Source organism: Psittacula echo (genome assembly GCF_963264785.1).
Source record: "Psittacula echo genome assembly, chromosome: 23".
NCBI lineage: Eukaryota > Metazoa > Chordata > Aves > Psittaciformes > Psittacidae > Psittacula > Psittacula echo.
Window position 1 is genome coordinate 4,884,334 of NC_137748.1, and position 16,213 is coordinate 4,900,546.

The 16,213-nt window shown below is 55.9% G+C and overlaps 1 protein-coding gene across 1 annotated transcript; it reads left to right on the top strand.

The window, feature by feature from the left end:
• Window positions 1-9,808: 9,808 nt before the first annotated feature.
• On the top strand, window positions 9,809-14,631 carry LOC308229432 (keratin, type I cytoskeletal 14-like; the record flags this gene model as incomplete). Its single annotated transcript, XM_080633479.1, has 8 exons — window positions 9,809-10,342; window positions 11,703-11,785; window positions 12,335-12,491; window positions 13,009-13,170; window positions 13,260-13,385; window positions 13,495-13,715; window positions 14,181-14,203; window positions 14,534-14,631. The coding sequence occupies 8 exons, from the start codon at window positions 9,809-9,811 to the stop codon at window positions 14,629-14,631; spliced, it is 1,404 nt and encodes a 467-aa protein (XP_080489605.1).
• Window positions 14,632-16,213: the final 1,582 nt, after the last annotated feature.

Here is a 16,213-nt window from a genome sequence, read left to right on the forward strand (position 1 = left end):
CCCCCCAGGCTCAGGATGTGGCAAAGCCGATGCTCCAGACCCCAGCAGCGTTGGTCATCAGGGTCCCAGCGGGGAGGGGACACAGGCAGGGACCAACAGTCTGAGCGTGGGGCAGCCCCATGCCATGGGGTTCACACACTGCACGTGGTGTGCATGGAGCCCCGGCTCCCAGGCCCTGCGCTGCAGGACACAAAGGGCTTGCTGCCTGGTTGGCAGTGCCATGTGCCACACTGGTCTGGCTGCAGTGACCATGTGCCACACTGGTCTGGCTGCAGTGACCATGTGCCACACTGGTCTGGCTGCAGTGACCATGTGCCACACTGGTCTGGCTGCATTGACCATGTGCCACACTGGTCTGGCTGCAGTGACCATGTGCCACACTGGTCTGGCTGCAGTGACCATGTGCCACACTGTCCTCACTGGTGTGAACCATGTTCTTGGTCTTACCAATTGGCCATGGACCTGTGTGGGGCATGAGCCTCACTGCAGGGACACTCACGTTACTGTTGCTGCAGCACACACCAGCCAAGGCCAGCAGCAGAACAGCAGTCCCGGCCTCCCAGGGATCCCACCATGGTGGTCTTGATGCTGGAGCACTGGCACAGGGTGGGAAACATGGCAGTGGTGGGAGCAGGCGGCTCTGCCAAGGGCTGTGCTGGGGGAACTGGCTGCCTGCGTGTCTCCAGGTTCACTGGGTACAGGGGAGAGCACAGGGGACAGGAGGGATTTAGGTCCTTCCCTGCTGATTTAGCAGCCAGGAACGATGGGATGTGACCAAAGGGGCTCGGTGGGTCCAGCCCTGTCTAACTTGGGGAGCGCCGGTTGCCTGCTGCTGTGTGCAGACAGAAGTGCCCTGAGCAGACATGGACCCTTTGGCCCAGTGAGTCTCCTGAATACCCCTCATCCCTCACAACAGCCCTGGACCCAAGCCCTGTGTCCTGGCAGTCACTGGGGAGCCGTACCCAGCCAAGGTGAAGGTGAAGGAGCTGTCTGGCCACCACGAGGCTCCATCTCTCAGAACACTGTTGCAAACCCTCCAGCTTCCAGCCACCACAACCCACAGCCTCTGACCCCCTGGGGAAGCACAGCCAGGATGGAAGGCACCAACCAGACCTCCTTGGAACTCCCAGGGCAGCAGGAGAGGGGATAGGGCTGTCTGCAGCACCCAGGACAAACCCAAGATGGGGCAGGCAGGAGCCTCTTTGCCCTGAGCCCCCTGGGTCCCCACGCAGGGCTGGGGCTGGCAGCGCGGGTGGAAAATAATTTCTCAGGAACTGGCTGATGGTGAAAGTTGTTTCCAGGCGTGTCCCAAGAGGAATGTAAATCCTTTGGAGCATTCATCTCCCTATAATTAACCGACAGACAAGTTTCAGCTTGGCGCTGGGCCGCCCAAGCTGCGGGCGTGGGAGTGCAAGGGTGACGCAGGCGCGTTCCTGCAGCACACACGTCCCCTCCTGTCCCTGCAGCACACGTCCCCTCCTGTCCCTGCAGCACACACATCCCCTCCTGTCCCTGCAGCACACATCTCCTCCTGTCCCTGCAGCACACATCCCCTCCTGTCCCTGCAGCACACACATCCCCTCCTGTCCCTGCAGCACACACGTTCCCTCCTGTCCCTGCAGCACACACATCCCCTCCTGTCCCTGCAGCACACACATCCCCTCCTGTCCGCTGACTCACAGCGTGCGGTGAGCTCAAGCAGGTGTGGGGCCCCTTGTGTCCTCCAGCCTGGCTGTCCCATGGGGTGACCCCACACTGGGCTGCCCCATCTGGGGCACAGAGCCTTCTCCATGCTGGAGCAGGCAGTGTCCTGGCCCTGGAGCCTCGGCAGACCCAGGACAAAGGTGCCTCCCTGGCTCTCTGTGATGGGTCTGGCCATGCAGGACACAGGCTGGGCTGCAGCCTGGTCCTTGCCCCGAGCATCCTCACCCTCACCAGCTCTGCAGGCACCATCCCTGTGATGTTGCCGGAGGGGCAGTGTGCATATTTCTGGCAGCTGTGAGCCTGCAGATGCCAAAGAGCCTCAGCTTGTGGGGCTGTCAAAAAAAAAGGGCCATTGCATGGGGCTGACAGTGTCTGGCCCATCTCAGGGGAGGCCTGTGCAGCCAACAGCCAGAACAAGTACAGAAGCCGCCTCATGCCCCTGACACAGCGGCTTGGGGCTGGGGACTCAGGGTGAGCATGCTGAGGGCATCCCCAGAGCGGAATCACTTGGGAAGGAGCCCTGCGCTGCTCCCGCACACCACAGCTGGGTCTCTGCATGCTCATGCTGCAGGCATGCAGCAGCTGGGGTCGGTAACACCAGGGTGCCCAAGGGACGCTGCCTGGAGCAGAGAGTGGTGCCATCTGTGGCTACAACTGAGAACTACCTACAGACATGCAGGCACCCTCGCGTGCACACCCTTGCGCGCTCCTTCACGTTCGTCTCCTTCCCTCCCCACCCAGGAAGGGCGAGGGCCCAGCTCTGCTGGCAGGAGGCAGGTGCCGGCTCAGCGCCAGGCGCAGTGATCTGGTGGCTCTGCCTGTGCCGGGAGTGGGTGCAGCGCTGCCTGCGTGGCTGCATGGTGTGGGGCTGCATGGTGTGGGGCTGCGGGGGAGCACCATGAGGGCAGGACCCCAGGGCTCGGCTGTGACCGGTGATGCACCCGTGGTGTGGTGGCCGTGCCCTGCCTCGCTGCGAGGTTCTGGCCCCGCACGCAGCAGGAGTCCAGCGCGGGGAGCAGCACCTCACAGCAAGGCAGGGAATGGGTGCCCGTGCAGCACTCCCCAGCACCCTCTTGCACAGCCCAGCACCCCCCTACACTCCCCAGCACCCACTCTCCATAGACCTGAACACCCCAACGCATCCCAGAACTCCCCTGCATCCTCTACTACCCCCTGCACATCCCTGAACCTCCCAGTACCCCCCTGAAAACCGCATCCCCCCTTTGCACTTCCGCACCCCTCCGCACACCCGCTCTGTCGCGCCGCGTCGCCTGCCGCCAGCAGAGGGCGCCCGTGCGCAGCGGTTGCGCCCCCCAGCGCCGCCCGGCGGATCCTGGCAGAGACCCGGCGCCGGTCCCGAGGGGGAGCGATGCACCGAGACCACCGGGGCTCCTGCCAGCCATGCAGCTGCCAGCCATGCAGCCCCCGGCCATGCAGCCCCTGGTCATGCAGCCCCCGGCCATGCAGCTGCCAGCCATGCAGCCCCCGGCCATGCAGCCCCTGGTCATGCAGCCCCCGGCCATGCAGCTGCCAGCCATGCAGCCCCCGGCCATGCAGCCCCTGGTCATGCAGCCCCAGGCTATGCAGGCCCTGGACATACAGCCCCTGGTCATGCAGCCCCAGCCATGCAGCCCCGCTCCTGTGCCATGTGGTGCCATGAAACGCGGATGAAGCTCAGTCCTGACACTTGCTCATCCCTGCGGTGAGTGGTTGAGCACAGTTATTTGGATTAAAAACAAATAATAACAGAGGCAGAGGAGCCGATCCCAAAGCTGCAGCTCATAATTACTGTTACATATCGGGCGCTTCAGGCGCGCTCCAGGCGGGAGGCAGCCAGCTCTGCACCAGGCCCGGGCAGGCAGCACCGGCTGCGCTTTGAACTCAGGCAGAAAACCATTAGCGCACCGGGGCGGAGCCCAGGCTTTCAGCCAGGACCGCTGCGGGGCACGGCACCCCGCGGGGGCCCGGCGGGTGCTGCGGGGGGGGGAGCGGGGGTCCCAGTCCTCGAGGGAAGCCGGGGATGGGCGGCCAGAGGTCGCAGCGCTGGGGCTGGTTGGTGGGCGCGGGCGTCGCCAGTGTTGTCAACGGCCTCAGAACGCTCCCTGCCGGGAAGGGATGAACGAGCGGGCAGGTAATGACCGTAGTGGGGGGAAGCCTCCCAGCACAGTGGCTCCGTCCCTTCCCCACAGCCACAGGGGATTCCTGGGAGCTCCCCCCAGCAATGTCTTGCCATGGGCACAAGGTGATGGGCACAGCGGGAGCCTCGCTGCCTTCTCACAGGCAAGATCCATTGCAAACATCAGCCCTCATGTAGCAACACACAGGGAAGTGGGAGGGGTAAATCCTGCCTGAGCGGCCACCTCAAAGCCCTCCTCCAGAGGGGACCAAACTAAGACCCAGGGTCACACCCGGAGAGGGGCTTCTGCATGGGAGAGTGCCAGGAAAGCACAGTTCATAGGGACCGTTCCCACTGCTTGTGCCCATTGTCCTGTGGCATCAGGGCTGTGTGTGCAGGGTGAGTCTGCACAGAGGCCAGGAGGAGTTCTGGAAGTGGGAGGGTACCAAAAGCCATCAGAAGCTGTCATGGGGCTGGTGGAGTCCCTGTCATCAACCCTGGCTTTGGCACATCCACCCAGGTTCCTTTGGAATGACTGGCCAGGAGGAAGATGCAATTCCTGCCCTTCTGCAGGCATGAGTGTCTCCAGTCTGATTCAGTACCTGCCTCACCCCACTGCCAGTGACACGGGTGTCCCCAAGCCAGGATTCCCATCAGTGGCTTGGAGACCTGGCCTGGAGTCACTGTAGGTGCAGTGGGTGCGGGCAGCAAATGGATGCAGGAGCTGCTGTTTGCCTGCCGTCAGCATGGGAAAGTATGTGTGCAACTCCCTGCCTGCTCTGCCGGGCGCAGCGAGGGGAGAGGAATGAGCAGACAGGGTGTGATTGTATTCCCACACTGATGGAATGAGACATGAGGAGATGCAAGAGCTGCTTGCTATCTGGAAGACAGACACTGACAAAACAACGTGGGAAACTCCGAAGGTCGGAGTTGGCTGTGGAGATAGAGCTGAAGTAATTCATGATAGCTTGGGAGTTTGGCTCTGCTCAGACACAAAAGATACTCACAGAATCCCAGGCTGGTTTGCGTTTGAAGGGATGCTTAAAGCTTATCCAGTCCCAGCCCCCTGCCACAGGCAGGGACCCCTTCCACTGGAGCAGCTTGCTCCAAGCCCCTGTGTCCAACCTGGCCTTGAACACTGCCAGGGATGGGGCAGCCACAGCTTCTCTGGGCACCCTGGGCCAGCGCCTCAGCACCCTCACAGGGAAGAGCTTCTGCCTAAGAGCTCATCTCAATCTCCCATCTTTGGTCTGGAATACTGATGCTTGCTGGAATGGGTTCCTCATTCGAGCCAGGCTTTGGAGACAAGACTGTGATTGAAAGCTGTTCAGTGTCTATTGGTAGAAGTGCAGCAGACAGCAGTGCTCAGAGAGCTGCCAGCACTGCAGGAGGTCACAGCTCCTGGGTGGCTGTGAGGATGAGTAACTGCAGCTGGTGCAGGGAGAAGAGCTTGAAAGATCTGTTTAAAGACTGTCAAGTGCCAGCCAGGTCTGTGATCCCCTCAGCAGAGCAGAGATAACCACACTGCTCTGCACTGCCCAGCCATGGCTGAGCTGCTCCCACAGCCAAGTGAACCGGCTGCACTCGCAGCTGATTCACTCGGAATCACTCCCGTAAGGGCAGCTCCGTGGCACACCTTGTGCTGAAACGGGCAGAGCGGGTCCCAGGCCGCGGAGCGGGTCTGAGCTCCAGCAAGGTGCTGATGGAGGCGGCTTGTGAAGCACCAGCTCACACAGGGCCAGGCCTTCGCCTGATGCTCTGCAAACAGGTTGCGGCTTGGGCCATCATGGAAGAAACATCACCCTCTTCCACATTCACCAAGAGGAAGTTCAGGTTAGATGTAAGGAAGAAGTTCTTTACTGTGAGGGTGGTGAGGCACTGGAAGAGGCTGCCCAAAGAAGGGGCAAATGCTCCATCCCTGGCAGTGTTCAAGGCAAGGTTGAACAGAGCCTTAGGTGACATGTGTGAGACACCCCTGCCCATGGCAGAGGGTTGGAACTGGATGATCCAACCCAAACCATTCTATGATTCTAAGAGGAGAAAAGGGCATTGAAGACCCAGCGTGGCCCTGACCCAGCACTGCCAATGGAGGCTGCGTGCCAGGTCCCACAGGAAGAGCAAGGTCTGGCTTTGCCATTGCAGGACCCAGTTTAAGCCCAGAGAAGGACAAATGAGTCCCTCCCCTTCTCTCCAAGCAGCCCTTCACATTCCTGCTCTGTCACTGCCTCCCCCTTGTACAGCTGAAGGGGACCTGGCAGTGCTGCCTGTCTCCTGCACCCTGCAGGCATCCCAGTGGGCAGGAGGGGTCAGACGGGGTGAGCATTGCCCATCACCCTGCCTCTGGGCCCCGCTTGCTGAGCTCCTGATGGCCCCTTGCCCTGAGCCTGCCCCACAGGATTTTCCATTGCATACACACCATGGAGTTTCCTTTCATGGTAAGAGATCTAGGATTGCTTTCCTCCAGATATGGGGGGGTCTGTCAGGACATGTCTTAGCAGATGATAATCAGCAGCTGAGATAGAAGCAAAGACAGCATATTTCACTCCACACCTTGATATATTTGTTACCCATTTTGGTGTTGTTCAAACCTTCAGAGCGAACCTGTCAGCAGGGGTAAAGCCGGTGCCTGACATTCCTTACAGGCAGGAGACATCTCTCGCAGGGTTGCATCCTTCAGCTGGTTTCTGCTGAGCTGTGAACTGCTGTAAGAGGCACTGGGGAGAAGCTGGCCCACAGGGAAATCCAGCGATTTCTAATTAGCTCCTATTCATGACATTAAAGCACAATTAAGTGCTATTGTTTGAGGGAAATGCACCACACTGGCCTGGCCTTTTCTCACCACCCTCACCACAAGGGGTTACTGTGTGTGCTGCCTGTCCACTCCTAACATATCATTTCATTCACTTCCCTTCCTATGCGAGTTCAGCTCTTCCTTTCCCCCTGCAGCACAGCAGAGACAGCGATAGCATCTACGGCATGCTTCTTGTTGGAACAGCCTCCGATACCATCTCCTGAGCATTATGATGCGTTTTGTTGGGGTTTTTAAAATTTATGTCAAGGGAATTTATTGCAGGTGAGTGTTTCAGCAGAGCCTGGGAGACTGAATTCTTCTGGTAACATAAAATAGCTGAAGTGGGGCATGTTCCTCTGTATAATCCTGCCTGTTGAGCCAGCGCAAGGGGAACTCTGCTGAGGGTTTCTCACGTTAGAGCAGGGCTGGTTTGGGGATCGTTCCTCAGGAGCTCAGCCATAGGTCAGGGCAGCAGCTGAGCAGCAAGAACATCCATCGGGAAAGACCAGAAAAAGCTGATATTGCAGGACAACCTCCAGATCTCCTCTTAGGCTCCTGTGCCAGCTGTAATAAGAGAGCTCAAATGTGGGCTGAGGTTGTGAGAATACAGACAGAAAAGCCCTAAATCCAGGTATTCCCTGCCTGTGGGCCTGTGGCGGGGCTTTGCCTCATTTCAGGGCAGTTGTCACCTTCAGGCTGTCTTTAACTTGGTCTAAAATATGGGGGCAACCTGAGCAGGAGGACAGAGCTCACAGCACAGTTTGGTCCACGTGAGGGGCTCACAGCCAACATGGGAATTGCCTGGAGCAGGTTTGCTAGAGCCAACATGAGCAAAGCAAGCACGTCTGGAAGAGCTCGGAGCAGGGGTGGCCAAGGGATGGCTCCTGAGCAGAGCTCCCGCATGGCAGCTGTTGGGCAATGCTGTACCCCCCACCACGGAGGGCAGCGGGCCAGGTTGCCCCAGGACTGTGCTGGAAGCCTGGCACAGGCGGCTGCAGGCTCTGCCCTTTGCCAGCGGTGGGGTGCTCGACATCCCCTCCATTCCCCAGCCCATTGAGGGATGGGGCACGTGCACATCCGAAATCCCAAGAGTTTGCAGCTTCCAGGGGGGTCAAGAATCCAAATCTGAAGCCAGCCAGGTCTGAGGCAGCACTGCCCAGAGCCTAGAGCCCTCCACTCAGAGGTTTCTTCCTGGTTAAGCTTCTTCCTTGGTGGCCACCCAGGAAGATCACACCACCCCTCCTGGAGCTGCTAAAGAAAGAGAACGTGACTCCCTATTAAGTCCTTGAGATCTAACAGTGATGTAGATAAAGCGTTGTTGTTATTGTGTCCTTCAGGGAACAGATGAAAGAAGGGAGGCACTATGAATTACCAAGGGTGAGGCTCTGGGAACATCTTAGCAACTCCAAAACCAGTTAAGTGCATTAGAATGTGAAAACAGCCAGAAGGGCCCCGGGAAGGAAGGAGATCACAACAGGAGAGTGAACACAAAAGGCTTCCTAATCCCTCTAACTCTTTCACTACCTCACAGGCACCTCTGCTAAAAGAAAACATAACTCCTCTTATCCGAGGATGACATGGCTGGAGCCAGGCAGGCCGGGCTGGGCGTGCGCTTTCCACTGCACACTTCAGCAGTAAAGGGATTGGTTTTTCCCAACAAAGAATACAACAGAGCAGTGTCTCCTTTCCTGGTTTCTGTTGCCTTTTTTCACGCTAATACCTGTCCGGCTGCATCACTCTAATCACTGTGCTCAATCCCTTAATAGCCTGATGCAGGCGTGGCTATAGGGTGGCTGCACTGCCTAATTCTGCACATATACTCTGCATTGTCCTGTTTAAACTCTGCTTTGCAGGTGCCCACAGTGCTCTAACCCCTCACTACTCCATGTCTTGCAATATGTCCCCAACATAAGAAGGACATGGAGCTGTTGGAGCAAGTCCAGAGGAGGCCACGAGGATGAGCAGGGCCTGGAGCAGCTCCTGTATGGAGCCAGGCTGAGAACCTTGGGGCTGTTCAGCCTTTAGAAGAGAAGCTGTGTGGAGACCTCAGAGAAGCTTCCAGTATCTGAATGATGCTGGAGAGGGACTCTCCATCAGGGACTGCAGTGATAGCACAAGGGGTGATGGGTTCAAACTGAAACAGGGGAAGTTCAGGTTGGAGGTAAGGCAGAAGCTCTTCCCTGTGAGGGTGCTGAGGCGCTGGCACAGGGTGCCCAGAGAAGCTGTGGCTGCCCCATCCCTGGCAGTGTTCAAGGCCAGGTTGGACACAGGGGCTTGGAGCAAGCTGCTCCAGTGGAAGGTGTCCCTGCCCGTGGCAGGGGTTGGAGCTGGGTGAGCTTTAGGATCCCGTCCAACCTAAACTGTTCTATGATTCTATGTCACCAACTGCTGCAGTAGAGTTCCCGGGATGTGATGCAGCAAAGCAAATACTGGGAAATATCAGGCACCTGCCTTTTAAACTGAGTGAAACCCCCAGTTGTGGGGACTTTCCAGTCTCTGTATAGAGATTCACCCCAGACTAGTATGCAAGCAGAAATTACTCAAGTTTCCTTTCTTTTGAGCTACAAGATTTCTGCCAAGGGTACTATCAGAGCATAAATACTGCCAGGTCTGTGCTTGCCCTGGGATAGAGGTCCTGACGGGAAAACTTCCAGCTGGCTTTACACTGGCCCGTATAAAGTTTATGGATGTGCCGAGCTCTTAAGTCAGCAGCTTTCATTGGCTTTAGACTCCTTAAAAGAGCAAATAAATAGATTTGTAGATTTTTAACTATATAAGGCACTCGCAGGCGACTTGGCATGACAGAGGATTCACTTGTGTTACTTCATGGAGGAGCAGTGGGGTGGAGCTGGAGCGAGTACCTCTGCGTCTCAGGTGCAACCGTGGAATACTAAAACATAGCCATGAGCGAGGAGCCCTGGGTCTGAGTCACGCCGGGTGCTGGGAACCCCAGCGGAAGGAGCGGATCCTCTGTATGCCTGGTGCTTCTAGTGGGATGTGACAAAAGACATGAAATCAGGGAGAGAGAAATGATGATTCTGGAATTTGGCTCTGGCTGTCACGGGTGACGAAAAGCACCGGCAACGCCTCCTGCCCGGGCTATAAAGGGCTCCAGGCCAGGGGGGAGCCAGCACTCGCTGCCTGTGCTACCGAGCCTCTGCCTCTCTGCAGCCCTACAGCCTCCACCAGCCTTCGCCATGAGCACCACTGTCAGGCAGTACTCCTCCTCCATGTCCCTCAAGGGGCCCGGCGGCCTGGGTGCAGGCTCCACCAGGCTCTCCTCCGTGCGGGGGGGCGCCGGCGGGTACAGAGCCCCCAGTGTCCACGGAGGCTCTAGCAGCTACTCTGTCTCTTCCCGCATGGTCTCAGGCTTCGGGGGTGGCTACGGGGGCGGCTACGGGGGCAGCTACTGCAGCAGCGTAGGAGGGGGCCTCGGCGCTGGCTTTGGGGGCAGCTATGGGGCCGGCTTTGGGGCTGGTCTTGGAGCCGGCTTTGGAGCTGGCTTTGGAGGTGCCTTTGGAGGCGGCGATGGCATCCTCCAGGCTGGTGAGAAGGAGACGATGCAGAACCTCAACGACCGCCTGGCTGTCTACCTGGACAAAGTGCGTGCCCTGGAGGAGGCCAACACTGACCTGGAGGTCAAGATCAGGGAATGGTACAAGAAACAGGCACCTGGTCCCGAGCGTGACTACAGCCCCTACTACAGGACCATCGAGGAGCTCAGGAACAAGGTAGGATGCTGGGATTAACAGTGGGATGTCTGTTATCAGGGAGGAAGCAGGAACACCGATTGCTACCTGTGTAATTAGTAAGCACTAACTAGGTCATAAAAAGTGTCTGAGATGCACATGCAGATTGCCAGGCTGGAGGTTCACGGATGCCTCAATGTCAGATTTTGATTACATCCCTCAGGATGGAACAAACAGCAGTTTTCACTGGAAGAAGCAAATGTAACAGGACGTAATGCAGACGTGAAGAATAAGAGACAAGTCTGCATTGATGATGATTGGTTTGGGGCAGTTAAAATGAATGTTCAGGGCAAGCTGTAGGTGTGGGCAGGCAGTGAAACATTGATGTCATATTGTGAAACATTCACCAAAGCATTTGCAAACTTACTTTAGCTCCTTAGTACTGAGGTGATTTAGATGCTAAAGAGAAAAAAGACCTGACCCATAATGAACTTGTTGCCTCCTTTTGGTAGTCCCTGCCCCAGGACCAGGCTTGATGCAAACCCATCCACCCAGGCAGCCCTGGAGGGATTCCTCTTGGATCTCACCACCCCATTTGGGGAAAATACTCGAGAGTTGACTTTGTTCTTCTCTGTTAATGCTCATGTATGAATTGTCCCCAGTAAACATGAAGGAGGGCAGCGAACAGCTTGAGCTGCAGGAGTGCCAGCAAAAGGTGCAGGGAATCCATTTTCCTTCCCTCTCCTTTGCCCCATAACCAACGACCTCCCAGACTCTGACCTGAATCTTCTCCCAGGGTGGATTATTTGCTCCTGGCTTTGTAATACAAAACCTCAGAAGATGTAGGCACTTCCTCACTGCCTTGTTCTCTATTCCTCAGTCAACAAGTCAGAACCACTGCAGACCAGGACAGGTTGGACGGGGCTTGGAGCAAGCTGCTCTAGTGGAAGGTGTCCCTGCTTGTGGCAGGGGGTTGAACTGGATGAGCTTTAAGGTCCTTTCCAACCCAACCCATTCCATGCTTCTGTGATGCTGTGAAACACCCTGCTGGTCCATCTGTCCTGCCTGCTGTGCATGAGGAGCAGGTGGTTCCTCCTTGACCCTTTGCATCATCAGCACCCACATGGGAACAAAAGCCATCATCAGATCTCACCCACCTTACGTGCCTTCATGCTGTCTTTTGAAATACTTCCTGACAGATTCTTGGGAAGAGAGGTCACAGCGTAACCAGCCTCTTCCTGCAGCCAGCCTCAGCTGTGCCTCACTTGCCCTGATTCAATACACACTTCTGCTAAGGAAACTATTCCTCTCCTGGTGGTCTCACTTGTGCTCCATCTCTTGTTAAGCCAGGAGAAGTTCCTGACACTCATTTAGTGCTTGTTCTTTATCCTCCACCCTCCAGGTCCTGGTGGCCACAGTGGACAATGCTAACCTGCTCCTGCAGATTGACAATGCCAGGCTGACAGCTGATGACTTCAGGACCAAGTAAGCCACTTTTCCTGGAAAAATGGAAGAAAGTCTCCATAGGCTTTTGACGAAATGAGGAGAAAATCCCGTCCAACCCCCAAAAAGGGATTATGGAAACAAAGCCTTCAAAATGAAGGTGTAATTTCCAAAGCAGATGGTTATCTAACGCTTATAGGCCCTTAGGGATTGCTTTGTTTCCATCCAAAACTTCACTGAATGGAAACTTTTATTCCCACTGCTTGTCCCTCTGTGGTACAGCCTCTCCTGTGCAGAGAACCTGGACTGTGCCTCTGCTGAGCATTTAACTTGTGTGTGCATAGCTCAGCAAAGCCCAGCCCCAGTAACAAAGCCCACTGACACCAGGGGCAAGGTGATGTTATAGGCTCAGATGGACACTGGTTTATCAGTTGTTCACTAGCATTCACCATCAGAAGGGTGTCCGGGGGTCAGGCAGTTATTGCCATGATGCCAGCAGCAGCATGGAGGAAGTGAACAACAAACCCAAGTGCTCTGTCCCCAGCTGGGCAAGATCCTGTGCAGCTCTTCTGACTGTTCCTGTCCCCGCAGGTTTGAGACGGAGCAGACTCTGCGCCTGAGTGTGGAGGCCGACATCAACGGCCTGCGCAGGGTCTTGGATGAGCTGACCCTGGCTAGAGCTGACCTGGAGATGCAGATCGAGAACCTGAAGGAAGAGCTGGCCTACCTCAAGAAGAACCACGAGGAGGTGAGCACACAGCCAGGCTCAGAAAATTCCTCCCTGGGCCTAGAAATACAAGGTCTGGTTCAACCTTTAAGACTATCCTGAGTTTGGAATTGCTGGGAGGGAAGATGAGAAGTGCTAGTAAGGGAATAGGGATGATTTGCTCCGGATAACAGCATCCTCTCCAGACCCTGTATAAAATCCATCCAGCACTTGTCATTTCAGGAATGTCCACTGTAGCTGTTAGAGATGCATTCAAATCCTAGCAGCTTCAGGCCTGGCAGATCTGTTTCCTGAGAAATGAAGCCAGCTCCAGGCTCTGATTTATTATCTGATGAATTAACTCAAGTGGAGATTTATTAAAAATTTGGATTCTTTGATTTCTGACTGTGGAGAAAAGGCCCCAAATCACTCCCCGTTGATCTGCCTCTGCAACACCCATGGAAGGATGCTTCCCTTCCTGGAGAACTCTCTCTTGAGATGAACATCTTTATATGCTGGTGGTTGGGTTGCATGAAGATGTGTTTCTCTTTTGTGCCAGGAGATGAATGCCCTGCGCGGGCAGGTGGGTGGCGAGATCAGCGTGGAGATGGATGCTGCTCCTGGAATCGACCTCACCAAGATCCTGGCTGAGATGCGGGAGCAGTACGAGAGCCTGGCGGACAAGAACCGCCGGGATGCTGAGCAGTGGTTCTTCAGCAAGGTGAGCTGCTCGACGCCAGGACCGTGGGTCTGGGGCTGTGCCGCTCACCGGTGCTCTAACGGCACGACTCTGGTTGTGCCTTGGTGCAGACGGAAGAGCTGAACCGGGAGGTGGCCATCAACACGGAGCAGCTTCAGAGTGGCAAGACGGAGATCACGGAGCTGCGCCGCACCATCCAGAGCCTGGAGATCGACCTGCAGTCCCAGCTCAGCACGGTACGAGGGGCCAGGGGCACGCGGGGCTGTGGGCAAGGGGACACATGGCTGCTCCTGTCCCTCCCGCTCCCCATTCCCCCCTGAACCCATCTCTGTGCTCCACATGCAGAAAGCGGCGTTGGAGGGCACCTTGGCTGACACAGAAGCCCGCTACGGCACCCAGCTGGCCCAGCTCCAGGGGCTCATCACCAGCGTGGAGGAGCAGCTGGCTGAGCTGCGGTGCGACATGGAGCGCCAGAACCAGGAGTACAGGGTCCTGCTGGATGTCAAATGCCGCCTGGAGCAGGAGATCGCCACGTACCGCCGGCTGCTGGAGGGCGAGGATGCCCAGTACGTAGAAGGGCTTTGCTTGGGAGGGCAGGAGATGGGGATTAGTGAAGGAAGTAGAAAATGAACCACCTGCATTTCCTGAGGATCCTGTGAGCTCCTCTCCTGACACGTGGCATGCAACAGGGTCTCCCTTGTCAGTCACACCAGTATAGAACAGCCCAGGAGTTATCACAGCGCTGCAGCATCCCTGGGATTCATCCCCATCCCTCCAGTGTCTGTGTGATCCTGGGGAAGGAGCAGGTACCAGTGCTGCTCATTGCAGCTGCCTTTGTGTCCGAGTCACTGTGGCACACACATTTCCTTCCCGTTTCCTGCCTTATCATTTTGACACTAGGCCCTTCTCAGAGGCATTTTAACCACATGCTGGTACAAGAAGAAAAGGCGGGGGATTAAATAATGATTTTGTCTTAGAGATTACCCAGTTTTTCCCCTTTTTCTGACCATTTCTCTTTTCTCCTCCTGTAGCATGTCTTCCCACTTGAAAGAAGGTAAGAACATGTCTTGGCTGAAGCACTGACCACAAAGAGCTCTGTCACATCCTTAGTGACCTTCTTAGCACAGTCTTTTTACTAATTTGCTAAAATTACTGTTTCATTATGTTTTCAAAATGTGCATTGACATAAACCACTGATGATTTACCAAAACATGTCGCAGAAGTTCCTCTGTGCAGACTGAAACTACGTAATGAAGCATGTAGGGGTAGGAATGTGGTGGTGATGTTGGGTTTCTGAGGCAGTTGTTGGTAATAACATGAAGATCTTTAAGACGCTTTCTCCTTGGATCCCTGTAAATAACGGTTCCCTCCTTCTCCACTGCAGTGCCGGTCACCACCCGCCAGATCCGCACAATCTTTGAGGAAGTCCAGGATGGGAAGGTGATCTCCTCCCGCGAGCAGATCACCCAGGCAGCCCACTGAGGCGGCTGCAGGCTCGCTGCAGACCTCGCTCAGCAAAGCCAAAGGAGATTCCAGCTTCTGTGCTCCGGCTCTGAGATCACAAAAAGCAGCTTCTCTTTTCTCACATCCACTCCTCTCACCCTTTCTCATAGCGCTTAGGAATCAAATAAAGCTTTTCTTCACACTCGTGCAAGCCTGGCTCTTGTTGCTCTGAAGAGCTGAGCTGTCCCACTGCTGGAGCTATAGGACAAAGCTCCTCTCTGGAAAGAGGAATATTGTCCGTCTTTGGTACCCAGACAGTGGGGCCAGGTCACCTACACTGCTATCATACCACAGCCCTGGTTGCTCAGCAAAGACAGCTGATGTGGTGGAAGTCTAGAAAGGAACCGATTACGTGGGTCATGGGAGGTGGAACTTTGACAGTCTGTGGGTACCCGCAGATGTGGCACTATGACTTTCAGGTTGGGCAAAGCGCCACTTCCCCGGTTGCAGTGTACAGCAACAGCAGAGCTGAAGCTTTGAACTTGGAGAGTCCGAGCAAGGTGAACAAAACCCAGGTCACACAGACAGGACCCTGCCAAGGATTCCCTTCCCTGCTCTGCTCGGCAGTTCCTGTGTTAAACAGCTTTGGGGTAACACGAATTAAGCTGAGGAGGTGGCAGGATGTGCTGGCTGATACCCCTCCAAAAGTACAACCTCAGCTGTTTAATTCTCACTTCCAAAGGCATTGCTAAAGGGTGAGGAAACGAGTGCTGGTGAGTGCTGGGTATGGTCTATCCAAGAAAAAAGATGGAAAGTCTCCCAGGCTGCCGGGGCTGGTCCTGGGGAGCAGCTCACGCTGCCGTCAGCTGGCCCAGCCGTTCCTTGAAAGCCAGTTCAGACACATTCTTGGCTGGATTCCGCCCCAGTTATTACTTCATAAATCCAACTCATAAATCAATGGGATGATTCAGGGGAACACCACTGAATGTGCACAAGAACAGAGCTGGCCACAGCACTTTAAGACCCATGTCCAGATAATCTGCCTGAATTTTATGGGCTGATAACAGAATTCTTTGGGAGGGTTTTAAACATTGAAAGGCTCCCTGCAATGCATCACCCACACCACGAGCTGGGGCAGCACGGTGCATGGGCTTGAGCTCTGTGCAGTGTCAGTGGTGGCTGTATCCCCCTGTGCATGCAGAGCAGAACCCCAGTGATCCTCAGCCACCCCAGAGCGAGCCACCTCTAAGCACTGCACACTCGACTTGGGGTAAACACGGCTTTGGCTCTGAAGCTTACCACTGGTCAGCAGTGATCTCGTTTCCACCCACATTCCACCAAAGGACATGTAAACACAGCGCAGTGGTCAGGAGAACGGCTCCCACTGCTCGGCTGCTGCACACCCTCATGGTGCAGCCTGGACAGGCCACGAGTAAATACCAGGCACAATTCCCGACCCGAGGCACTTCCAGGCACAGCATCCCTGCAGTGATACAGACTGTGCTGTCCCTGCTCTCATCCCCTTGAAGGAGGGAACCCCGCACATCCCAGAGCCTCTCCCCAGGCTCTGGTGTGGAGCAGCCTAAGCTGAGATGCCTGGGAAGGGCAAGGACAGACTCAG